Source organism: Nycticebus coucang, chromosome 13, assembly GCF_027406575.1.
Source record: "Nycticebus coucang isolate mNycCou1 chromosome 13, mNycCou1.pri, whole genome shotgun sequence".
Taxonomy (NCBI): Eukaryota; Metazoa; Chordata; class Mammalia; order Primates; family Lorisidae; genus Nycticebus; species Nycticebus coucang.
In genome coordinates this window covers 5323884-5349969 of record NC_069792.1, presented here as the reverse complement: position 1 = coordinate 5349969, position 26086 = coordinate 5323884, and the positions used below count along the sequence as shown (strand labels likewise).

The window sequence follows — 26086 nt, the reverse complement described above, 5'->3', positions numbered from 1 at the left end:
TTTGCTACTGTTATGAATCGTATTGTAAATATCTGATATGCAGGATGTATTTTCATTGTTACAAGGGGTTGCGACCCTCAGGTTGAAAACCGCTGCTAGAAACCCTGGCCCTTAGATTGGGTCCTGTGGCTGGAGGAGGAGGAAAGCATCATCTAGTCCCTGTCAACCTGAGACTCTTACTCCAGGCAGAACAGAGAGAACTCAAAAGAGCAGGAAGAGAAAAGGGAAGGAAAAGGCACCTGGCTGGGGACAGGGGGCCTAAAGTGTTGTTGGAGGGAGGGACAGATCTTATGTGCAGAGTACCAGGCTTCTGAACCTCAGGGAACTGTTTCTGAAGATGTTTGGCTTTGAGGCTGAGTGGTCCACTGGAAGTCTCTGTTCAAGAATCTATATGATGAGGTTAGAAAGACAGACCCACTGAAACCGTCCTCAACTCTTCCTGGGTTTAGCTGCCTACTCTGAAAAGAACAACAGGCAAACGCAGCTCTCTCAGAATCTTTTTATGCAGAGCCTAACGCTGGATCGCCTGACCCTGATTAAGTCTCAAACAGGCCCTCTGTCCGCCAAGGCTTCCGCCTGTTAGTGCCAGCAGCGGGGAAGCAGCTGAATCCTGGTCACAGTGCTGGTTCTGTTTGGTTCAGCAGGGTGCGGAGATGAGCTGATTTTAGGCGAGCCAGCACTGCCCATTACTCTGCAGTACAGTCATGGCCAGAGAAAAGGTCCATCTTGCTGCAGCTCATCAAATATTAACAGAGAGCTGGAAGCACCTGCACTGACTTCAGCACAGGGAGACGGAAACACCCGCCCCGAGCCCTGTCCTCTACCGCATGCTGGCAGAAAGCTGCTGTTCAGTTGCTGGTGGGTTCTGGTGGGGGAAGTCCTAAACTCTGCCTCCGGGCAAAACTGAGTTTCCCAAAATTGCTTTCTTTTGGTCTTATTGTCTAAATATTTTGGTTTGACTATTTTAAGAAAATCTGGTTCATTGTTTTCTAGTAAGGGAAGTCAACTGGAAGCTTAATAGTAACAAAAGACTTTTTTAATTGTAATTACTTCCAGATGGATGTGTAGCCCCATCCATCTGGAAGTAATTACATCTTTAAAAAAACCACTTTAGCATATTACCATCTGCATTTCAGTGACTTGCCATGGAAATCTTTACACTTTTGTTTATATAGCTGTTGCCAAATGTGTAAGCCCCAGGAGGATTTAAGTCAGTGAAGGTTTTAAGACTGTAATAGCAGCGTCTTTCTCTCCTCTTTTGCTCTTACTAAATAAACACAATGCCTAAGTCAATTTACAATTGCCTTTCGGAAAATGTTAGAAATAATAATAAGAGTATGATTCGAAGGAAGTTAATAAATTATGTATATTTTTACTTGTTCTTAAAACTAACAAGTAAGGCGCATTCTGTAACTGCTGACTGAAATCTTTTTTTTTTTTTTTTTTTGCAGTTTTTGGCTGGGGTTGTGTTTGAACCCACCACCTCTGGTATATGGGGCTGGCACCCTACTCCTTTGAGCCACAGGCACCACCCAGTGCTGACTGAAATCTTGATGATGGGATTTCCCTATCTCAGGAAACCATGAAATTTCTCAAGAAGATTGCAGACAGGGTGCCTTCCCAGTGATGACTGAGCCCAGGGACACTTCTGAAAGTATCGCACACTTACTAAAAATGTTTGTTCACAGTAGACCAGGCACGGTGGCTCACACCTGTAATCCTACCACTCTGGGAGGCTGAGGCGGGTAGATTGCTTGAGCTCAGGAGGTGAAGACCAGCCAGAGCAAGAGTGAGACCCTGACTCTACTAAAGATAGAAAAATAGAAAAACTAGTCAGGCATTGTGGCAGGCGCTGGTAGCCCCAGATACTTGGGAAGCTGAGGCAAGAGGGTCACTTGAACCCAGGAGTTTGAGGTTGCTGTGAGCTGTGATGATGCCATGGCACTCTACCCAGCGGGATAGAATCAGACTCTGTCTCAAAAGCAAACAAACAAATAACAAACAAAAACTTTGTTCTCAAGGCTGCTTTTAGGACTCTCCAGATGGCTGAAGAATGTGTCAGGCAGTCATCAACAGAGCATAGGCCTCTGCCAGCTTTTTAGTGTTTCCCAGAAAGGAAAAAGCTCCTTAATGATAATTTCTGAGCAATCATTGCAAGTTATAGAAGAGACAGGGCAAAGTACTTACGACATGGAAACATTAATGTCTAAAATGGAACCCACCATCTCCCTGGACAAACCCTCCAGCCTCTTGCTTTTCTCTCTGGGTAAGCAGTGTTACTATCTGTACAGCTGTCCGAGGAATCTTCCGACTTCCTCCACTCCTCCCACTTCTAACTCCCGCAAAAGCAAAGGAAGGCTGTTGCCCGGAATGTCTCTCATCTCCACCCCTGTTCCTCTCAACATGCCACAGCCCTCGTGGACGTCTCTGGCCTGGTTTATGACAGAAGTCTCCAGGCTGATCACTCTGCCTTCATTCTTGCTTGGGATAACTAGAAAAAAAGGTAAAATTCCGGTAGAAGCTGTGAGCGCATTACATGTGCCCTTCCTCACCTGGGGTCTTCGTCTGCTTCTTCTAAAGCAGCGTCAGTGGTGAGACTTGGCTGGGGGGAGCTGGCTTGGGGTGGGTGTACTTTTGCTTGGGAAATGCCTGTGTTGAGTGGAGAAGGCCAGGTCATGGGCAGAAGAACAGGCTGCCCGATCCTGGTTTGCTTAGGTTCTCACCTGGGTTTGGAAGAAGGATGTGGAGTGTTGGGCTGTTGGACAGAGGTCACCAGAGTCGGAGAGCTGGCAAAAATCAGGAGCAGAAACCAGTCAGGAATACAATTTGCTTTGTGTGGTTTCTTGTGGGCTGCTCCTCCCAGGATCTAACTGCTGTGGAGCGCAGATGCAGCCAGGATTTCTAAACTGATATTCCTTTTAGTGTAATAATTAGAAGTTTCATTGTTTGCTTACTGTATTGTGAATATTTTTAAAAGAAAACAATAGTAAAACAATGCAATCCTTTTTTTCATGATAGTAGAAGTGTCTAGCATACTGTAGGCTGTATATGTCTAGCATACCTGAAATATTATATGTCGAGCAAAACATGTATTCGCATATGTACAAATACACAAACCTATCTAAGCGTATGTGCACACACAAATGTGCAATAGTGGGAACACATCTGCTTGACAGAACACAGAGATTAATAAATTAACCTGTCCATTTGATTTAGCATAAAATTAACTGTTAGTATATAAACCAATCCACTTGATTCCTCTTTCAAAAATACAAGGATCCATCATTTTGTTTTTATATTTAAAAGCTTGTCTTTTTCTTCATTTTCACGCAGTATCTATAACCTAATGGCTTAATGATCCAGTGCAGTATTGCAGCGATCGATTTACAGGGAACGGCGTGCACACGTACACCCTCCACCCCACAGCCCCTGCCACACATGTACCAGGACAGCTACACAAAGACGGAAACGCCAAAGGATTGGAAGGGTATCAGCAACCAGAACTCTTACACTGCTGACTTGGGAACACTCAGAATGCAGGACAGCTGACCACATGCACACCCCCTGACCCAGTCATTCCAATCCCTGCTGTATACTCCTCGGAAAAGTTGTACCGAAAACAACATTGGGTGTTCCTGCATGTTATATACATAATAACCTAAAACTACTTAAATGTTCATCAATAGCAGAATAGACAAATTGTGGTGTTTTCACACAACAGAATGTGATAATGTTCAGCAACGAGAATGAACAGTCTACAACTACCTCAACATGAAGATGAATCTCATCAACAACGTTAGTGACCTCCTCTCTACATTCTATCCCTATGATTTTTTTAAAGAGACAGGGTCTTGCTACGTTGTCCAGGTTGGCCTTGAACTCCTGGGCTCAGGCAATCCTCTACCCTCAGCCTCCCAAGCAGCGGGGACAACAGAAATGAGCCCCTGTGCCCAACTCTATTTCTATAATTCTGACTACTCTAAGTACCTCCTACAAGAGGGATGGTGCGGTGTTGTCCTTTTGTGTGTGGCTCATTTTGGTTCAACATAATGTTCTTGAGGCTTAACAGTATTGTAGCATGTGCCAGATTTCAAGACGTGGGGTTTTTCAGAGGAGGAATGTTTTGGAAATAGCAACGGACAACAAAGAGACACATACCTTACTTCTAAGGCCTGAAGTACATGGTGAAATTTCAGTGGGAAAATGTCTCCATTTCCCAGGGCCATGGAGGAAGCAGTGTTCTCAAATTCTAGCCAGAGTCTGGTGAGAGGTGAGAGGGATAGGGACATTCAGAGATGACTGTGAATGCCAGGGAGTGAGCTGCTGTCAACCCGAGCACCGAAGGCACAGCGTGAGTGACAAGGAGGGCCATCCGACAGAGCCAGAGCAGGATCTTGAGCATCTCGTGACTGGCGTGACGGAGGTCAGAGGTCCAGGTGGCAATATCCGGTTCACTTAGAAGAGTCCTGTGAGTCTTGGGCTGATCCTCCTGACCACAGCTGGTGCCTACGGAAGACTCCTTGAAAAACGGTGAACAAATGGGAAGATGGTGCTCACTGGGTAAAAACGTGCGATTGTAGGAATAAATCCTGGAGACCCAACGTACAGCATGGTCACCATAATTAATAATAATGTATATTTGATATTTGCTCTGAGAGTAGATCTTAAATATTCTCATCACAAAAAAGGGTAGGGAGATTATTAGTTATGCTAATTAGCTTGATTGGGGTAATCACAAAAGACAAAAAAAGAGGAACAGTGAACACTCATTCAAGAATATGGAGCTGGGGGCAGCGCCTGTGGCTCAGTCGGTAAGGCGCTGGCCCCATATACCGAGGGTGGTGGGTTCAAACCCAGCCCTGGCCAAACTGCAACCAAAAAAATAGCTGGGCGTTGTGGCGGGCGCCTGTAGTCCCAGCTACTTGGGAGGCTGAGGCAAGAGAATTGCTTAAGCCCAGGAGTTGGAGGTTGCTGTGAGCTGTGTGAGGCCACGGCACTCTACCGAGGGCGATAAAGTGAGACTCTGTCTCTACAAAAAAAAAAAAGAATATGGAGCTGTCAGAGCCACACAGAGAGGGCAGCAGAGAGCGTCCACTGGGGAGCCCGGCCAGCCTGACCTTTGCCACTTGTGAGGTGCAGACCAAATTTCTTTGCCTTTCTAAGTCTCTTCCTCCTCATCCGTATAGCTACTAACAGCCTGGAACATACTTGTTAAAGTATTAAATGAGAAAGAATGTATAGGGAAGTTCTCTGAAGGCTCAGTGCCATTAATATTATTTGTTAGACTTAGTACTTATCGATAGTTAATGTAAAAATAGAGAGATGGAAAGACCTTGTTTTCAGATCATAAACAAAGTGCTCCTGTTCCTTTGTGTTTATTTTCAGCAGAGAGTGAAGCATCAGGACTGTACTTGTCACCCTCAGACATCTGCATCTGACCATTCACAAACCCAGAAGTGACCCCAAATGCCTCCAGGATGTGCAGTGATGACCAAAATAGCCAGGCAAAGCTGAGAAGGAGGAGCGGGATATAAATGTGGTCATTGGTCCACTCTTCCAGGGTCCCGCTTTGTGACCTTGGCAGTGAGGCCACCTCCCCAGGACTGGGTTTTTTGCTCTGCAGATTAGAGGAGCAAGACGATCACATTTTTCCTTTCAGTCTAAAATGCTGTCATTATGTGCCACAACATGCCTGACCTGTGTAAACATGATGCTAAGCGAGAGGAGCCAATTAAAAAAGGCCACATAGCATATGGATCCATCTACATGAAAAGTCCCGAACAGACAAATCTGAAGAAATAGCAAATAGCTCGGTGGTTGCCAAGGGCTGCAGGAGGGAGGGACTTGGTGAGTGACAGCAAAGTGTTGCTGAGTTTCTTCTTGGGAATGATAAAAATGTTCTAAAATGGACTGTGGTGAAATGCTAAAAGTTATTGAATTGTATACTTTAAATGTGTGCATTATAAGGTATGTGAACTATATGTCATAAAATGGTTTTTAAATGATGCTTTTTAAATTTACTTGGAAAGCAGCACAGTGGGCTGGAACAAGTGCCAAAAAGAATAGGTTTGCAGGATGCTAGTTTAGCTTTCGCCAACTTGGTGACCTTCCACGAGTCATCTGCTTGCTCCGGCTGCTGTTGGCTGAGTCTTTCCCCACTCTGTTCCATATAGTTATGATTCTGTGACTTAACACTTAGACATATCAGAAAAGGAAGGAAAACTACCCCCAAAGAAGAATAAAGATGGACAAAAGGCAGCAGGGCATAGCAGATGCAGTGTGCGGTGGTACAGTGACAAACACAGTGGCACAGGCACCTGTGGGGACAGGAGGAGAGACACAGGAGGGTCATGTGGTGTAGTCAATGTGGGGACCAGCAGCCCAACTGTGATGGGGGAAATGCTGCATCACAGCCCAGGACAGCACGGAGTTCCTAATATTTACCAAACTTTGGCTGTGTGTATTTGAAAAAACAAAAAAAAGTGTCATAAAAATACTTTCCCTGAACACCACAGATGAACATGCATTTCAGCATTTTTTTTTTTTTTTTTTTTTGCAGTTTTTGGCTGGGGCTGGGCTTGAACCCACCACCTCTGGCATATGGGGCCGGTGCCCTACCCCTTTGAGCCACAGGTGCTGCCCTTCAGTGTTTTTCTTAATAGACATAAGTCAATACCAAGATCAGGAACACAAGCCCTTTCCTTGCTTAAAAGCATCTGCAGGGCTAGGGAAGTGACCTAGAGAATTATTGCATTCTGTCCAATGTTCACCAGTGGAAAAGTGGGTTTCCATAGTGCTTCTGTAGAAGCAGAAATGCATAAAGCTTAACTAATTATATTTCAGGTTTTATTTAATAGGGAAGATAATATGTACAATTAATGCACTAAGCCCTTACTGTGCTCAATCTCATACATATTTCATTTTCATCTCTAGTTTTGCAATCTAAGTACTCTAGAGCCCACAGGGTATTGAGTATAATGGTTGCTTCAATATAACTCTAAAAAATATGAATAGAAATTTGGTGTGAATTTTAAATCCTCTACAAATCCACACTTCTATTAAAGTGCCTGAAGTAATGATGAAAACAGTGTAACGTTAAGAAGGAAGCCAGTTTCTTTTTTGGCTATGAAGTGATAAAAGGAATACAGCCACCCAAGGGAAAAACGCATAAAGTCCCTTCCATGCTCCCTAACTGCCATGCATGTTTCTACGCACACTCAGAGTGCTCTCAACACCAGTATGTCAAGAGCCTGTGCCAACATGTGATAACCTTAGATGCATTTCTGAAGATCATCTAGAACACTGTCTAATTAACAGTGCACAGGGAAAACGCAATGATGGTGGTCATCATCACCATCATCATCACATTGTCTCTCTCCACGCCAGGCAGGGAAGTTACAGCCAGGGAGAGGCAGAACAGTAGCTCCTGGTGGTGGTACCGGTGAGAGGATGGGCTCCAGCCCTACTGAGGAACACGGCTTCCAAGGGCTGGCTTGGAGGGGACACTGTTAAGATCCTGCAGCATGAGAAGTCATAAGAGGTGCACCTAGTTGTCTTTGCAGCCTATGCCCAGACATGCCTTGGAGTTAGCCACTCTGTAAATGCTAAACTGACCTACCAAGCTTTTAAAAATAATGTCCTTTTGGTCATTTCATACTGGTCAAGGAAACAATACAACAAGAGGATATTTCAATTCTAAATATTTATGCACCCAACATAAATGTTCCCAGATTTACGAAACAAACCTTAATTGGTCTGAGCAATATGATATCCCATAACACCATAATAGCTGGGGACATTAACATCCCTTTTACAGAGCTAGACAGATCCTCTAAACAGAAACTAAGCAAAGATACAAGGGACTTAAATGTGACCCTAGAACAAATGGGATTAATAGACATATACAGAACACACCATACCAGAGCTAAAGAATATAGAATTTTCAGCCCACAGAAAATTCTCCAAAATAGAACATATCCTAGTACACAAATCAAACCTCAACAAAATCAAAAGAATTGAAATTACTCCTTGTATCTTTTCAGACCACAAGGCAATAAAGGTGGAATTCAACTCCAACAAAAATTTTTATCCCCACACAAAGGCATGGAAACTAAACAACTTTATGCTGAATGATAGTTGGGTCAAGGAAGAGATAAAGGAGGAAATCATTAACTTCCTTGAGCATAACAACAATGATGACACAAGCTACCAAAACCTGTGGGACACTGCAAAAACAGTCCTATGAGGGAAATTTATCACATTAGATGCCCACATTTGAAAAACAGAAAGAGAGTACATCCACAACCTAATCAATCATCTTAAAGAAATGGAAAAGGAAGAGCAATCCAATCGCAAACCCAGAAGAAGGAAAGAAATAACCAAAATTCAATCAGAAATAAATGAAATTGAAAATAAAAGAATCATTCAGAGAATTAATGAAACAAAAAGTTGGTTCTTCAAAAAGATAAAATCAATAAACCATTGGCCAGATTAATTAGAAACAGAAAAGTAAAATCTTTAATAACCTCATTCAGAAACAAAAGAGGTAAATGATAACTGATACCACAGAGATATAAGAGATTATTTCTGACTACAGCAAAAAAATCTATGCCCAGAAATTCGACAATGTGGAGGAAATGGACCAATACCTGCAATCACACTATCCCTAGACTTAACCAGGAAGAAATTGATCTCTTGAACAGACCAACATCAAGCACTGAGATTGAAGAAACAATAAAAAAGTTTCCGGGCGGCGCCTGTGGCTCAGTGAGTAGGGTGCCGGCCCCATATGCCGAGGGTGGCGAGTTCAAACCCAGCCCCAGCCAAACTGCAACAAAAAAATAGCCGGGTGTTGTGGCAGGCGCCTGTAGTCCCAGCTGCTCGGGAGGCTGAGGCAGGAGAATCACGTAAGCCCAAGAGTTAGAGGTTGCTGTGAGCCGTGTCACGCCACGACACTCTACCCGAGGGCGGTACAGTGAGACTCTGTCTCTACAAAAAAAAAAAAAAAGTTTCCAACAACAAAAAGTCCTGGACCAGATGGCTTCAACCAGAATTCTATCACATCTCCAAAGATGAGCTTGTACCTATACTGAAGAACCTATTCCAAAACATTGAGAAGGAAGGAACCTTCCCCAACATGTTCTATGAAGCAAACATCACCCTGATTCCAAAACCAGAAAAGGACCCAACTGAAAATGGGAACTACAGACCAATTTCACTTATGAATATTGATGAAAAAATACTCAACAAAATCTTAGCTAATAGATTGCACTTACACATTAAAAAAATTATACATCACAATCAAGCAGGCATCATCCCAGGGCTGCAAATCTCATTTGACAAACGCAAAACCATAAACGTAATTCACCACATCAACAGAAGCAAAATCAAAGACCATATGATCCTCTCAATAGATGCAGAAAAAGCATCTGATAAAATTCAGCATCCTTTTCTTTCTTTTTTTTTTTTTTTTTTGTAGAGACAGAGTTTCACTTTATTGCCCTCAGTAGAGTGCCATGGCATCACACAGCTCACAGCAACCTCCAACTCCTTGGCTTAGGCGATTCTCCTGCCTCAGCCTCCCAAGTAGCTGGGACTACAGGCGCCCGCCACAGCGCCTGGCTATTTTTTGGTTGCAGTTTGGCCGAGGCTGGGTTTGAACCCGCCACCTCCGGCATATGGGACTGGCGCCCTACTCCTTGAGCCACAGGCGCCGCCCTCAGCATCCTTTTCTAACAAGAACACTTAAGAATTTAGTCATAGGTGGTACATTTCTTAAGCTGGCTTAAGGTGGTACATTTCTATGACAAACACCCAGCTAAAATACTGAATGGAGCAAAACTGAAAGCTTTTCGGTTCTTTTTTTTAGAACTGAAACCAGACAAGGATGTCCACTATTGCCACTACTATTCAACATAGTTCTGGAAGTTCTAGCAAATACAATCAGGTAAGAGAATGATATAAAGGGCATCCAAATGGGGGCAGAGGAGGTTAAACTCTCACTCTTTGCTGATGATATGATCTTATACTTAGAAAACTCCATAAACTCAATCACAAGACTCCTGGAAGTGATCAAGAGATACAGTGATGTGGCTCGGGGCCTGTAGTACAGTGGTTACAGCGCCTGCCACATGCCCCGAGGCTGGCAGGTTCAAGCCCAGCCAGGGCCAGCTAAACTACAATAACACCTGCAAGAAAAAAATAGCCAGGCATGGTGGTGGGTGCCTGTAGTCCCAGCTACCTGGGAGGCTGAGGCGAGAGAATTGCTTAAGCCCAAGAGTTTGAGGTTGCCGTGAGCTGTGACGCCATGGCACTCTACTGAGGGCAACATAGTGAAACCCTGTCTCAAAAAAAGAAAAAAAAAAAGAAATATAGTAATGTCTCATGGTATAAAATCAATATCCACAAACCAGTAGCCTTCGTATATGCCAATAACAGCCAAGTTGAGAAGCAAATCAAGGACACAATTTCCTTCACAGTAGCTTAAAAAAAAGAAATACTTAGGAATATACCTAACAAAGAGGTAAAGGATCTCTACAAAGTAAATTATGAAACCCTAAGAAAAGAAATAGCAGAAGACATTAATAAATTGAAGAACATACCATGCTCTTGACTGGGAAGAATCAAATTGTTAAAATGTCTACTCTACCCAAAGCAATCTACAGATTCAATACAATCCCCATTAAAATACCAACATCCTACTTTGAAGAACTGGAAAAAATAGTACTTCATTTTTTATGGAACCAGAAAAATCCTGTGTAGCCAAGGCAATTCTTAGTAATAAAAACAAAGCTGGAGGCATCACTCTACCAGAGTGAATTTTTTACTCCAGGATGGCATGAAATAGCAAGCTCTCATTTTATTTAAAGCTTTCAAGCTATAAGTAATTTGTACCTCTGAAAGCCATCTGAGCTCTCTTATACACAAAACCTTTGTGAATATTATTTCCCTGTGGTCCTTCCTTATTAGTACTTTTGGGGCTTGTTAATTGCTATTAAGTTTTCCTGTTCCTATGAAAATGCTGAATGTTGAAATGGTGGATACCCAAAGGAACCTTAAGTTAAGTCCTTTGATTTTATTTCCTATAGGAGATTGCCTTTAATTGGATTTTTGTTCTGCCTTTTTGAATTTTTTATTGAGAGTGGATTAAGAGATAACACTGTTATTCCTTGAATTTACATGAACTTTCTGTTTACTTTTATATAGATTGCTTTCTAGAAGAACCTACCAATGCTCAATACTCACATTTATGTTATAGATAGGCAAATGTTTTTAGTGAGGTACCAGAGAGTAAATATTTTCAGGCTTTGTGGGTCATGTGGTCTCTGTGCAACTATTCAGCTCTGCTTCTATATTTATGGACACTGAAATTTGAATCTTGTAAAATTGTGTGTCAAGGAATATTATTATTCTTTTGATTCCTCCCCCCCAATTTAAAAATGTAAAAACTTTTCCTAGTGCTCAGGCCCAATAAAAATAGGCAGTGGGCTGGATTTGGCCCACGTGCCTGAGTTTCCACAGATTGTTTATAGATAATTGAGAAAAGGACATTCAGATTCTAAAGTAGTAACAGTCTGCTGATTATGCTCAAGAATTTCCCAGCATAACTTCATGGCAATTTTGTGTACCACAGCACAGAAAGCTACGTATCGTAACAGTCTAACAAATGTTCATTTCTGCCTCTAGCCCAGGCCATTCTCTGATGGCCGTTCACGTGGATGCAACCACTTCCTCGGCCCACATCATGGATACCTCACATATAAGGTTCTAAGAGGGACTCCTGGGTCTCTCCCACCAGCTGCTCTATTCCTCCTTCTGTCTCCTCCAGGGCTGTGCATGGTGTCACCATCCACTGACACGGAAAGGCTTACCTTGATTCCTCCCTCATCCTGGTCTCCTGAGTCACAGTCATCAGCTAGAGGACTGCATCTCCAAGGCTGCTGCCAGCCCTGCCCTGTGCCTTCGATTCCCCTCCCTGGGCTGGGTGGGCCTGTCCCCTGCCTGGACAGTTACAGAAATCCCAGAATCCGCCCCTTCCCTCTGTCTTCAAAGCTTTCCCACCACAGGAGGGTCAAATAGTTGCAAAAAAGAACACGTGGCCCACAAGGCCTAAGATACCTACTCATTGTTTTGAAATAGAATCCAGATTGTGAGCATTCCCTCCTGGAGCCTTCAATGGCAAATCTTGACACTAGAGTAAATCTAAACTCCCATCAGGGTCTCCTTTCTGTGGTAACAATTTCTCCCATGTCTACCTGAGCAAATGTAACACACCTGCCATTTAATTTTTGAAATGATTCTGTGGAGTGAATTTCAAGATTCCATTTTATCAACGGGGAAACGCAGACCCAGAGAGCTTGTCTGCTGTGCCTAAGGTCTCAGGTAGCCCCCAAACAGACTTAAATCTAGATTGGCTCCAGGCCTGGATGGACCCATTCCTCCACCCCACCGAGCTTTGCTCCTCCACCACAGCTGTGCATGGGCCATAATTAGACACATTTAGGTTATTTTTGGATGCTCATAAGTGAATGCCTCTGGAGTCCTTTTTCCAGCAGATCTGCTGTTGATGCAAATGGGCTAATAGAAACTGCAGTGCATTACTGGGTCCTATGTGGCCTTGGTGTTCTCAAGGCAGTTCTCTCTGGGCTGCCCCAACACAATGTTTTCGTTTGCCATTCTTGGGGTATGTGTGAGAGAATCTCTATTCCTCAAGGTTTTAGTTTTCTATAATTTGCACCAGGATATCTACTGAACTTTAGATCCCTCATTCCCCATGGTCTGAAATGTCAAATAGCTAGATATGTTGAACAAATACTTAAAATTGAGGAAATTTCAAACAAAGACTTGAAATGTTCAGCAGTTACATATTTTTGGCTCTTTATAGGGAGTCATAGAAATTTATAATTTTTGTGAGATAAAATAAGGCATTTAGATATACAGACCCAGGAAGAAAACTGCTAGTCTAAGGTATAGGTTAAAAGGCTGGTAGGGGACTAGTTCAATTAAGAAAATAGAATCTGGCTCAGCGCCTATAGCTCAAGCGGCTAAGGCGCCAGCCACATAGACCAGAGCCGGCGGGTACGAATCCAGCCCAGGCCTGCCAAATAACAACGACAACTACAACCAAAAAATAGCCAGGCATTGTGGCAGGCACCTGTAGTCCCAGCTACTTGGGAGGCTGAGGAAAGAGAATTGCAAAAGCCCAGGAGTTGGAGGTTGCTGTGAGCTGTGATGCCACGACACTCTACCCAGGGCGACAGCTGGAGGCTCTGTTTAAAAAAAAAAAAGAAAATATAATCTATACATAGTCTCCTAGTTCTCAGAACAGATATGACATATTTATTTAAATAAATATATTCTCTAAGTCAGTATTATAGTTTCTATATCTGCATGATTTTGAAAATAGATCACTAGAAGATAAGGAAAATGAAATCTTTATGACACTTGTTTAACATGCACTAGATGAGTTTTTTTAACTTTAAATTGTGCATAATTTTAACGTTTTCATACTTAATACTCTTTCATCCTTTAAATCTAATTTTTTTGACATGGTCTTGTTATGATATTCTGGTGTTTTTGTTGATGAGTACTTTGTTTTACTAAAAAGAACAGCACAGACTAATAAGTCATTTAAAGGGCCAGAAGCGAGTGGCTCATTTACTTTAGCAAAAACTTAGCTCTAGTGAGAATTTGATAAATTCCAGGTTGCATAACTAGATCCCATTAACTCTTGTGTCTTGACTTACACGTGCACACAAATGATAAAAACAGCTGTCCTTCTCACAGTAAAGAGTTAGAGCAGCAAAGCTGGCTGTCATCACACTACCATGCTGAAGACTGCGGTAAGTCTGTGGACTCAGGGGCACAAACGGGAGATGCAGCTGTCCTCGCCAGTCAGGACAGTCTTTTGTCCTCTGCCTCCAGGATTACTATTTTCATCTCAGATGTAGAGTAGAATCTAATTGCTTCCATATATCAGAACAGTATTTTTTCCCCCAAGAAATGAATGCTGCAGTCAAAGTAACAGAGCAGTTTGGTAACAGAAAATTTCATATGCAAATTAATGATATTTAAATCATTCGTGGAGATAATGTTAAAATTATTCAAAGAGTCACTCCTCTGCAAAGGTCAATCAGCTGTCCTTTCCAGAAAATACCGTTAGCTTTTTCTTAAAATTTCTCAACATATTATTCTTTTCTTTTTTTTTTTTTGAGACAAAGTCTCACTTTGTTGCCCTCGGTAAAGTGTCCTGGCGTCATAGCTCATAGCAACCTCAAACTCTTGGGCTTGAGTGATCCTCTTGCCTCAGTCTCAAAGTAGCTTGGATTACAAGCCCCCGCCACAAGGCCTTGCTATTTTTAGAGACAGGGTACTGATCTTGCTCAGGCTGGTCTCCAACCAATTAGCTCAGGCAATCCACCTGCCTCATCCTCCCAGAGTGCTAGGATTATAGATATGAACCACCACACCCAGGCAACATATTTTTCTTATTACTGATATTTTATAATAAGCCCTACTGGGTATAACCCAAAGTAGTTAGATGTACATTTCACTGACAGTGACTATTCTGAGGGCAATTCTTTCGGCAATGAAATTTTATCTAAATCCTTCAGTTTCAGAAGGTAATTTTTTTTGGCCGACAAATGACAATGATTTGGCCAAATACAGATCCATAAACTTATTCAGTAATATTTTTCTAGATATTAATATTAACTCAAAAGTAAGGCTTTTTTTTGTTGTTGTTGAGATAGAGTCTCATCCTGTCACCCTGGGCCAGAGTGCTGTGGCATCAGCCTAGATCATAGCAACCTCAATCTCTTGGGCTCAGGCAATCTTCTTGCCTCAGTCTTTTGATTAGCTGGGTCTACAGGTGCCAGACACAATGCCCAGCTAGTTCAGCTAGTTTCTCTAGTTTTAGTAGAGATGGGGTCTCGCTCTTGCTCAGGCTGGTCTTGAATTCCTGAGCTCAAGCAATACACCCAGTTCAGCCTCCCAGAAGACTACAGGGCTTTATATTGAAAAAAAAAAAAAATTTTTTTTTCTTGCAGTTTTTGGCCAGGGCTGGGTTTGAAACTGCCACCTCTGGCATATGGGGCTGGCGCCCTACTCCTTTGAGCCACAGGTGCTGTCCTATATTGAAAATTTTTTTTTCCCAGAACCTTTTCAAACAGTAAAAATTTTAGAATCTGTATCAAATAGAAATATATAAAAATATAAATGTTTAAGATCAAATGATTATGGTCAGGGGCTTAAAATAATTATGGATAAACATAGAAGAATACTGGTAACATGGACCACTTATTGAACACTCTCTTGAAACCTCTGTTGTACATATATTACCATTAAGTATTACTAGCACTATTATAAACATTCAGATTCAGAGACTCACAAAACTATTGAGCAAAGTCAAAATTTGAGTCCAGTTCTCATTCATTCCAATGCTTATATTTTTTACATCACAATCTGAAGCAATTGTGATTGCATCACAATCTTGATGCAATCTGAAGCATCAAGACTTGCAAGGATTAAAACATACTTCTTTTCCTTCGTATGTTTTCTAACTCAGAAAACACATACTGCATATGTAAATGGAAAACTTGGTAATATTCATTTGCACTGGAAACAAATGATACAATGAAAGGTAAAAATGTAATCCAAAGACAGAAGGCAAAGAAACTTAATTCAAGGAAAATACCAATAGGTGAAATTCTGCAACAACTTAAATAGCCAAATAAATAGGTAAAATTGCATTTCTAAAAACATTAGAGAACAGTGGAAACAAAAAAGACTAAATAAAATTTCTGAGAGGGAGAGCTTTTCCAAGATAAACAGTCTATCACAATCTCTTTTCTTTCCTGAGGGCCTTTGTTGACTCTGAGTATGAGCTGAGGATACAAAAGGACTCTGGTTTCACAAAGGAGAATAAGTCCCCTTCCACACCAAGGTCTTCTTCAGGCACCTGCCTGGCTTCTTCAAGACCTTCACCAAATGTGGAAGCCATATGGTAAAGGTGGAGCAAAGAACAAAGGTCAAAAAGCTCTGAAGGTGAGACTGAGTCTCCCATTCGTTCAAGATGAGGGGGTAGAAATCTACTAGGCTCTCAATCCAAGTCAAGGAGAAGATTCTTGAAGAACAGGGAGGAACCGGGGGTAAGTTAAATCTTATTAAAGCTGCTACCAGCCCAACTGTTACAACACCTGCTAGCCTGAAGTGATCAGTCCCTCATTCTTCGAAAGGAAATCCCTTCAATGAAATATTCCTTGCTGATGGGAGAAATTATCTGAACCTGCATAGTTTCTTTTTATATTATGTTTACACATTTCAAAAATTTCTACATATGTGAGGAGGCAAAGAAACGTGACCAAAAAAGAAATAATAGATATAGGTACACAAATGATCTCAATATTGGATTTAGTAGATAAGAATTAGATGGACAAAACTGATAGAAATACAGGCTATTTATTAAAAGAAATAAATAGATATACTACTACCTTTAGAATAAAACAAGTTCTTAAATTAGTAATTCACTAGATGGTTGGACAGAAGACTAGGCACAACAAAGGATAAGTTAATTAACCAAAACACAAGTCAATAGAAAAGTATTAAAATTGAAGCAGAGAGACCAAAAAAAAAAAAAAAAAAAAGTTCAAGCAGAGAAGAGAATAAGACATGAGGGAAAAAAGGAAAAAGTCTATCATATATATGATTTGAGTCCCAGGAGCAGAAAAGGGAGAAAACAGGACAAAAGCAATATTTGAAGAAAGACAGAGTGAAAAATGTCCAAAGCTGATGAAAGACATCAATCTACAGATACAAGAAGCTCAGTAAATCCAAAATGGAATAAAATAGTGGGGAAAAAAACCCATACTTAGGCACATTATATTCACTGTAGTAAGTAAAAAAAAGAGAAAAACTTTAAATCAGCCAGGTGATTGATATCCTTAGTAATCAGAGAAACACAAATTAACCCTGTCACTCAGGAGTGCTCAGAAATGAAATGTGCAGATTGAGGAGTGCACTGATCACAACAGCTGTTAGGATATATGGTATGCTACTGGGTGTTCTTTGATTTCTTACTAATCAAAATAATTCACCCAAATTGGTTTCAGTTTCAATATTTTTACATTTATAGTTATTAAAATGTAATATGCAAACAAAAATTAATATGACATGATAAAGCTATCAATAAAAATTTAATAATCTTTTTTGTATGGTATATTTCAAAACATGGTTTGATGCAAAGCTAATATTAAATTGTATGCATTGATATCGCATTTTGCTTCACTTTTTATATTTTGTGCAAACAGCACATCTCTGATGGGCATTTTGCCATACTCCTGTTGGATTGTTGTACTTTGATAGAAAATGCCTTTCCACGAGATGGAATAGGTTGTTAGTAGAAACGGTTCTTCCTCCAGACCTGTACAATATGATTAACCAAATGCTCTGAGAACAACAGCTGGAAGACTTCTAAAATTGATGATTTGTTAGGAATATTAGCTTTTATTCCTGATAAATATAAGCCAAAAGGCATCAAAATCATATATTTTTGGATTCAAATTGTCTTCTCTCCATTGAAGTTACTGAGAATTTACTTTTTAAAAATTTGAAATAGATTCTACACTTTCATTTTCCCAATCAGATTCTGAAGTTCCTGACACTTCATGTTTTTTTGTGAGGAGTATTCTTACAGCTACTTCTATATCCAAATTCTCCAACAATGGTCAAGTTTTCTGAACTTGACAACTCTTCAGATTTATCACATTCCATATTTATGTGTACTGCCACAAGAATCCACTATTTGTACAAATTATTTCAGGCACAACTGTGAAAAGTATTGAGAATGAAGGGTGTGATGCTTACACAGTCAAGTCAGGTAACACAACAATAACAGGTGTTGTCAAGTTTTTGTTTGCAAAATGAGAAACACCTACAGGTCTTGTCTGCACCAAATGAACATCTTGTTTGAACACCTATTTGTTCACAGTCAAAATTGTTCACAATGAGATACTACGATACAGCCATCAGAATGACTAAAACTTAGGGGTGGACAACACCAGGTACTGGTAAGAATGTGAAGCCGTACATCCTTTGCTGGTAGGCGTATAAACTGTTTGGAAATGTAAAAACACTTTGGCAGTATCTTCCAAAACTAAACCATACACTGGACACGTACTCAGCAATTTTGATCCTAGGCATATACGTAACCGAACTAAATTCATCCAAAGACATGAACAGGAATGTCCAAATGGGCATTATTTGTAATAGCCCAACACTGGAAACAACTCAAATTCCTTCAGCAGTGGACTGGACGAATGCGTTGTGGTGCATTCACACAGGGAACACTGCACAGCACTGAAAAATAACAACACCCCAACAATGGGTGAACCTAAAAAATATAATATGAGCTAAAGAACCAGATGCAAAGAGGATGTACGATATAACTCCGCATGAAGTTCAAAAGTAAGCACAACCGATTATGGTGAGAGAAGTTACAAAAATGGCTGCAAGATGGCGTTTTATAGGGTGGGATGAAAATACCCTATATCTTGATCTAGAGCAGTGGTGTGATTTTTGCCCACAGGGGACATTTGACAATGTCTTGAGACATTTTGGGTTATTGTATCTAGGGTGGGGGTACTACTGACATTCTGTGGGAGGGGTCGGGGTACCAGTGAACATCCCACCAGGCACTGGACAGCCCCCTATAAGGAGTTATTCAACCCAAAATGTTAGTAGTGCTGAGGCTGCGACACCCTGATCTAGATGGTGGTTTTATGGGTGGATACTTACATACAGTTCAGTAAGCTGTACTCTTTTATTTTTTTTTTGAAGCTGTAATCTAATGTGCAGACTTAAAGTTACAACTCACATAAACAAAGTTAAAAACTATCATGAATCTCACAAAAATACCTAATATCCTGACGGAAACCTAGCAAACTTATATAGAAACTTTGCTTCCACTTAAATCAGAGAGAATTAAACTCTCTACATTGTGTAGGTCCTTAAATGCAAAGAAGTATCCTACATTGCAGGACATATATGAATTAGCATCTCAGAAATCACTGGAAATGAATATTTATAAAAGTACAATAAATGTATACGGTAGAGCCCATACTTCTGAGACTCTCTTGGAGCCATCAGAAGATGCATAGGGAAACACACACACACACACACACACACACATATATATTTTTTTTTGGCTGGGGCTGGGTTTGAATCCACCACCTCCAGTATATGGGGCCGGTGCCCTACTCCTTTGAGCCACAGGCACTGCCCATATACACATATTTTTTAACAGTAGTCTATCTTGGTTCCGAGGATAAAAAGTTCTTGCCACTAGTGATCAACATGACTTTCACACAAATTAAGAAATCTGTTGTCCCTTAAATCTCATTATTGCCCCACTCTGAGACATAAAAGTCACTTACAAGGGTGGAGTAAGGAACAGATTGCGTAATTCTCGCTTCCATCTTTGCATCAACGCAATAGCTATATAAACCTGTGTTGATTCTAACCAGACAGCCCTAGAAGGGTCAGAAGTGTGAGTGTTGCTAGTCTGACAGCAGCAAAAACAAACTTGTGTTCTAGCTTTGGGCACCTACTGTTCAGTTAGTTTCAGAGATGACAAGGGCACAAATGGAGCAAACCAGACAGCAGGGAGCCCTCCTTTACTCCACTGTTGGACAGACATGTACATTGTACAACCCAGAACATTGAGAAGCCCAACTCCTGGATAAATCTGCATGAGATGCCTCTGTCTGAGTAAAATCCAAATGCTAATATATAGTCATGGTAATTACTGAGTAGAAATTGAGCATTCCCAAATCAGAAAGATCAACTGGCATTGTTAAGTATTGAAATAAGTCATGTAAAAATCACCATTGGGCAAAAGAACATGCATTACTCATATTTTCACAAACAATTCTCCATGCAAATAGCTATACTCTAATCTGCTGGATTTGAATCAAGGTAATCTATTTGATGAATTCATAATCATATAATATTACCTTGAGCACTCAATCACACCAAACTTTATTATGAATGGCCTCACCAAGAGCCCATTCAGTCATACTATGAACTGACTCACCCCATGCAGCCTTGTCTTAACTCTCTAGCTAGCTGCTCAAGGTAACATTTGGGGACCATCTCAGATGGTGCCGTAGTCAATGACTAACACTTATTGAATTAAATATTAATCTCTGATTCAGAGCGAATCCTATTAGTTGCTGACTGACACCGTACTTATTTGAATAGAAGCTCACATTGTGAGTCAGCTGGTGGAGCTCTGAAAACCAACCTGAAACATCCCCAACTGCAGAGTGATTCACATATAATCATATTGGGACCTGACCTGACACATACGATTTCAAAACCCAGTTCTGCCGAACTGGATTTGGAGCATGCTGGAAAGTCACTCCCTACATAATGCTCTGAATTTCTGTCTAAGAACATGTCGTGGGTGGCCTGTGATGCAGTCAAGAGTGAGATATTTATGCAAGGGATTTCTCTGGGTTAAAAAAAAAAAAGAAGAAGATATTCAGTTCATGTGCTGGAGAAAACCATGGTTTCCTTTTTCAAGGATGCAGGCACAATTCCTAGAAGTACTTTCCCTGAAAGGCACACCAGTCCTGTAAATAACCTTAAGACCAGATGCTTACTTGAAAGGCTCTGCCACACAATTCTTAAACTGTTCATGTGAGGTGAGGAATGGACTTTTAAGACACCATGTGCATCTGCCCATGGAAGGTAAGTGTCATTAAGACTGCCACATGCAGAAATGAAAAGATAGTAGCATTTTAGTTGATATGGAAGTGCCCGGAATCAATCCAGTAGCAGGCTACTGCATTAAAACAAGAAGGTTTTTTCTGTCACTCTTGAAAGTGAAAGAAATCTGGAATAATAAAATCTTCATCTGTGTAATCCTGAAGACCTTTCCTAAAAGGCTTTCTTATAGGAAAGACCTTCAAAGCCAGTACATTTTAAAAGAATTCAAGAAAAGCTCAAAAATGATTCTAATATAAAACTGTTATGGGGCGGTGCCTGTGGCTTAAAGGGGTAGGGCGCCAGCCCCATACGCCAGAGGTGGCAGGATGAAACCCAGCCCCGGCCAAAAAAACCCCCAAAAACTATTACAACAGACTAGTAGAATATGCAGCTGAATGCATACCCAAGCGGTGCCTTCTATTCTAATGCTGGCTCTGCCTCTCTCTAACTTGATCTGTGGCCTTACCTTACCTGAGGCAAGTCCTGTGGTCATGTCTAATGATGTGAAGGACCATGACAAAACTGTGAGACAACCATAGCCCCAACATTACTGCCTGGTGTTTCTCGGTGCCAGTGATAACACATGCTTGCCTATTTTTTTCCTTTTTACCTTCTGGTTTCCTGTTTGTTAAAGGTTCATAATTTTTTGGTAAACAGGAAATCATCAGTGTGGTGTGTAAGAACTCTGGGAAGAAAGCAAGGTATTATTATTATTATTATTTTGAGATAGAGTCTCACTCTGTTGCCCAGGTTGGAGAGCCATAGCATCAGCTTAGCTCACAGGAAATTTGAACTCCTGGGTCCAACCAATCCTCCTGCTTCAGCCTCCCAGGTAGCTGGGAATACAGGTGCATGCCACTGTGTCCCACTAATTTTTCTAGTTTTAGTAGAGATGGGGTCTTGCTTTGCTCTGGCTAGTTTGAGACTGTTTGTTTGAACTCTTGTTCTTGAACTCTTGATTGTTCAAGAACTCTTGAGCTTAAACAATCCTCTCACCTGTGCCTGCCTCGGCCTCCCAGAATGCTAGGTTTATAAGCTGTGAGCCACTGTGCCTGCCCCCTCCAAACCAAAGCCCTAATTCTAACTCTATTTTGACTCCTAATTAGCTGGAGATCATGGGCTCCGATCCTTAACCTCTCTGCATGTTTCCGTATTTGTAAAATGAAGGCAACAGAATAAGTCCTCTGATTTCATCATTCTATATTTTTGATATGAAGGGTATTTTAGCTAAAATCTTTACAGTGATTTCAGAAAGGTTAGCACTTCTAGTTTCTAAGGTATGTTCCCAGAATCTCCTAAATTTTTTTTCTAATTTTGAGGAAGGACATCTATTTCATTATGCATACTCTAGAGTGCTTTAGCATCATAGCTTACAGCAAACTCAAACTCTTGGGCTCAAGTGATCCTCTTGCCTCAGCCTCCCAAGTAGCTGGGACTACAGGTGCCTGCCACAATGCCTGGCTGGTTTTTCTATTTTTACTTAGAGATGGGGTCTCACTCTCACTCAGGCAGGTCTTGATCTCCTGAGCTCAGGCAATCCACCCGCCTTGGCCTCCCAGAGTACTAGGATTACAGGCATAAGCCATGATGCCCGGCATATGCTTACTCATTAGAGCGTACAAAAACAAGTATTTTGTTCCTGATCTTTTTCATATTTGAAGTCTACTTAGCCAATTTAACATCAATATAACAACAGTAATGATAGCTTCTGCTTGGTACGTGCTCAGTCATAAGAGCTCTGCTGCATTAATTTACTGATTGCTGACAGCTACTGCATGAGGTATTACCCCCATTTTATAGATGATAAAACTAAGGCACAGAGAGATTAAGCAATTAGTCTAAGATCTCACAGCTAGGTTGGGATTTGAAACTAGCTGGTTATAGAGCTCAAGACCCTTACTATATAGGCAATGTTATCTCTCAAATGCGTGTCTATTTTGTGATACAAAAGGTGTCACTTAGTGAACAGAAGATAAACAGGATGAGAAGCCGATGGAAAATTAGGTTTCCAGCACAACTATTTTAACAAAAATAGTAAATTGCCAATCATGCTTCTACCAGAGAACTTACAGATAGCGTAATTTCATTACGAATGTCCTTACCAAGTCTGGGAGGAAGTCAGACATTTCCAGAACTAGGACATTTGTTTAGAGTCAATTCCACTGTCTGGAACCACTAGAAGTGAAATGAAGCCAAGCCGCGCAAGGGCCTGCCACCTGTGCCAGGAGGAAGCCCCTGACCTCAGGGCCACCCCGCTTCCCACATTCCTGGGGCAAGGAAGAGCCCTGTGAGCGGGTGACTGCAGGTAGCCAGGGGGGGACAGGAGCCTGCTGGCGCTGAGGACATTCGCTGGGGATGCTGAAACTACAGCTAGTGAACCCCAGCTAGAAGGCTGCCGGGTGCGGTGGAGTGGGAGGCAACAAAAAAAAAATTGGCCTTTGCCAATTCAATTCTGAGAAGGAAAGGTGTCAAGGAGACTCCAGACAGAAATCCTGTGCCTCCACGTTCACCTCGCCCAGTCCACCCCGGGCGGGGCCATTCTCACCTGGCTGGAGCCCTTCACCACCGTGTCCCGCGTGCTGCTGGGGTCGCTCGCAGGCCCGCCCCCAAACGTGCAGGTCAATCCCCCCGGGTTTTCCTCGGATGCCGGCAAGTCTGGAAAGCTCACGACCCATCGCAATCCCCGCGCGCCCCCTCTCGCCAGGCCCTTGCTCCGCGCCACTCACTCCTCCATAAGCGTGGGGGAGGGTGTTGCAGCACAGAGCGACTCCCTCCAAAGTTCATCCTCTCTCACCCCCTCGCCCAGCAGCCGGAGGGCCCCAACGCACACACTTTATCCCCAAATACCCACCGGTGTCCGGGCGAGCCGCTTCCCCCAAGGACACTCCCCATTCCTTCTCTGGAGTGGGATGGGAGGAAGAGCGCGGCGCACAGACCCCCCAGAAGCCCACCCTGTCGAGGACAGCCGCCTTTCTAAAGGTCCCTAATCCGTCCTCTTCCCCCAACGCTGGAAGGCAGCCTGGCTCACAGACCCTGCCCTGCAGCGCCTACTTCTGTCCCACGTGGCAGCCCGCGTCCCCATACCCCACTCCCGCCCTCCAATCTCTGCATCCCGGACACCCAGACTCAGCCCAACTTCCCGAGAGCAACCGCAAGAATGTGGAAGATGAAACTCCGAGACGGTTTAAGAAAAATCCCCGCAGCGCCCGCACCTTAACTGTCTTGGCGCAGGAAATGGTGGGAGATGGCTGTGCCCCTTGGGTTCTCCAGAGGGTGAAGAGAGGCTCTGGGTAAACGCCGACACCCAGCCGGCTCCTCCAGGGTCCACGTGTGGGACCTACTTCCTGGCCCTGCTCCCCGGGTCCCCCGCCTAGGTGGCACTTCTCCGAAAGGGAGGTGCCGCGGTTCCGGGAGCGCCTCCTCTCCCTTCCCACCTGTGCCCAAACCACCCGCCTGGTCCTTCTCTCCACCCCGTGAGAACGCCGACGCCTCACCGCCTGGAGTTTCCAAAATACGCTTCGAGTGGTCAATATGAATTTTAGGCTTGAAGGTCTAGACTGCGGCGTCCCCCACCCAGTCACAGTCACCCACCCATGGAGGTGCAATCTCTGACGCCTCGGCCCACCAGGTAAAAATTGATCCAGCAGGCTCCACATCCCCCCACCCCCGGCTTAGAACAGAGACACACCCCAGCCCACACCCCGCCCCCAAACGTGCCCGGACTAACCGAGGGCGCTGGGACCCCCCAGGTGTCCCCGGACCGAACTCACCGCCGCGGCCACAGGGACCCCTAGAGCCGGAGGTCCCGCCAGCCATGCACGCCCTGCCCAGCCTCTGCCACTGTCCAGCCCGAGGACTCAGGGAGAGTCCGAGGAGAAAAAGGTGCCGAGGAAGCGGGATACTCACCATCCCACCATCCGCCCTGCCGGCCGGAGGGGCAGCTCCGGCCGGCTCGCCTCCGTTGGCCGTGCGCATGCGTCCCGCGAGTGCCTTATTTTTATTACAAAGACTAGTGCTGCCTTGACTCCGCCGGCGACCGCGGTCTCCGGCTTTCCGCTTCGGTCTCCGCTCGCGCCTTCTTCTCCCTCCCTCTTCCTCCCACGGCTCTGCCTCCTCCCCGCCCCTTGGCTCCCCAGGAGCCGGCGCGGCAATCCCAGGTCTCGCCTCCCACCCGCGGCGGCGCGCTACAGCGCGGCGGGGCTGGGGCGGGGGCACCTCCGGGACCCCACGCGAGCGCGCCCCGCGCCCCAATTTCTAGCGCGGGTTAGGAGGGACCCAGAGGGCGGGCGCGCAGACAGGCGAGAGCTGAGGGCGCCTGCAAAGCCCCCACTGTCATCACCTCGCCTGCGGGCGCGGCGCCGAGACAGACTCGAGGATGCAGCGAGCTGGAACCTTGTGAATGGAAGGAGCAGAGGGAGGGAATAGGGTGAGGGGCGCGCTGGGTCCCCGTGAGTTGTGCCCGTGCTGGTGCCAGCCGCGCCTGTGGAGGGAACCCCCACCTTCTCCCGGCCCAGGGGCGCTTCTCTGAGCTCTGCCCCCGCTCCACCCGGTGCAGCCTCCACCTCCGGATTTCCCGCTCAGAAAGGGGCTTCTCGCCCTCTCCCTGCGGCTGAAGCCCGGAGGCCGCTCCCGGCTACCGATGGGGGTGGGGGCCGCCCTCTGTCGCCCCTTCTCCGGGGACTCCAGAGTCCGGGGGAGGGCAAACCCTGGGCTGCGAAGGAGCCCAGCCGCCCAGCTCTGCACACTCGCAGAGCCTCCCGTTCCCGAGCCCGCCGGTCCCCTCCGGTGTGGGACGCGGCGGGGCACATCGCGCCCGAGCTGCGGGGTCTAAGACCAAGCCACAAACTGACCTGACACCAAAATAACATCACGTCATTTCCTCCCTTGCCTGCCTGCAGAGAGGGCGGCCGAGTAGGAAGGCGAGCGCCGGGAGCCGGCGGAGGCGGGTCCGGGGGAGACTCGGAGGAGGGGAGGAGGGCTTCGCGCCCAGAGTTTGAAAAGCAGCCTCCGGGAAGAGTGAGCGCTCCCTTCTGCCTCCAGCCACCCAGGAGAGGAACTTGCCCCAAAGTGGCTTAGAGTGCCGTCCCGAGCGGGAGGGCGGTGCCAAGAAAGCCGCCCGCGCCCTTTCCCGGGATGTGCCTGGCCCTGTCCCGACCTGCCCACCCTCCCGCTGCTGGCCCAGGCGGAGTGGGTCAGTCGGGTTAGGAAGAAGCGAGAGAGGCTGGCGTCGCGGTGAGGCCGAGTGTGGGGCGTGGTGAGACCACGGTACTCACGGGCAGGAGCGAATTCGGCCCAGAGCTGGCGTCCTCTTCCCCGGGCT

General features: G+C 44.1%; 1 protein-coding gene across 5 annotated transcripts in view; it reads right to left on the bottom strand.

The window, feature by feature from the left end:
* RGS20 (regulator of G protein signaling 20) overlaps window positions 1-26027 on the bottom strand; it is a 60047-nt gene extending 34020 nt beyond the window's left edge. Inside the window, exons 1-2 of one of the 5 annotated variants that reach the window (XM_053558821.1) lie at window positions 25106-25590; window positions 24673-24756 (exon numbers count right to left, since the gene is read on the bottom strand). In XM_053558821.1, coding sequence (XP_053414796.1) covers window positions 24673-24741 — 69 coding nt within the window. In that variant the 5' untranslated portion in view covers window positions 24742-24756; window positions 25106-25590. Of the gene's footprint in view, window positions 1-4158; window positions 4444-23978; window positions 24108-24672; window positions 24908-25105; window positions 25591-25616 lie in introns of those variants that run through there. The other 4 variants (XM_053558823.1, XM_053558826.1, XM_053558825.1 and 1 more) reach the window with 4 other exon arrangements.
* Between the last annotated feature and the right edge of the window lie 59 nt (window positions 26028-26086).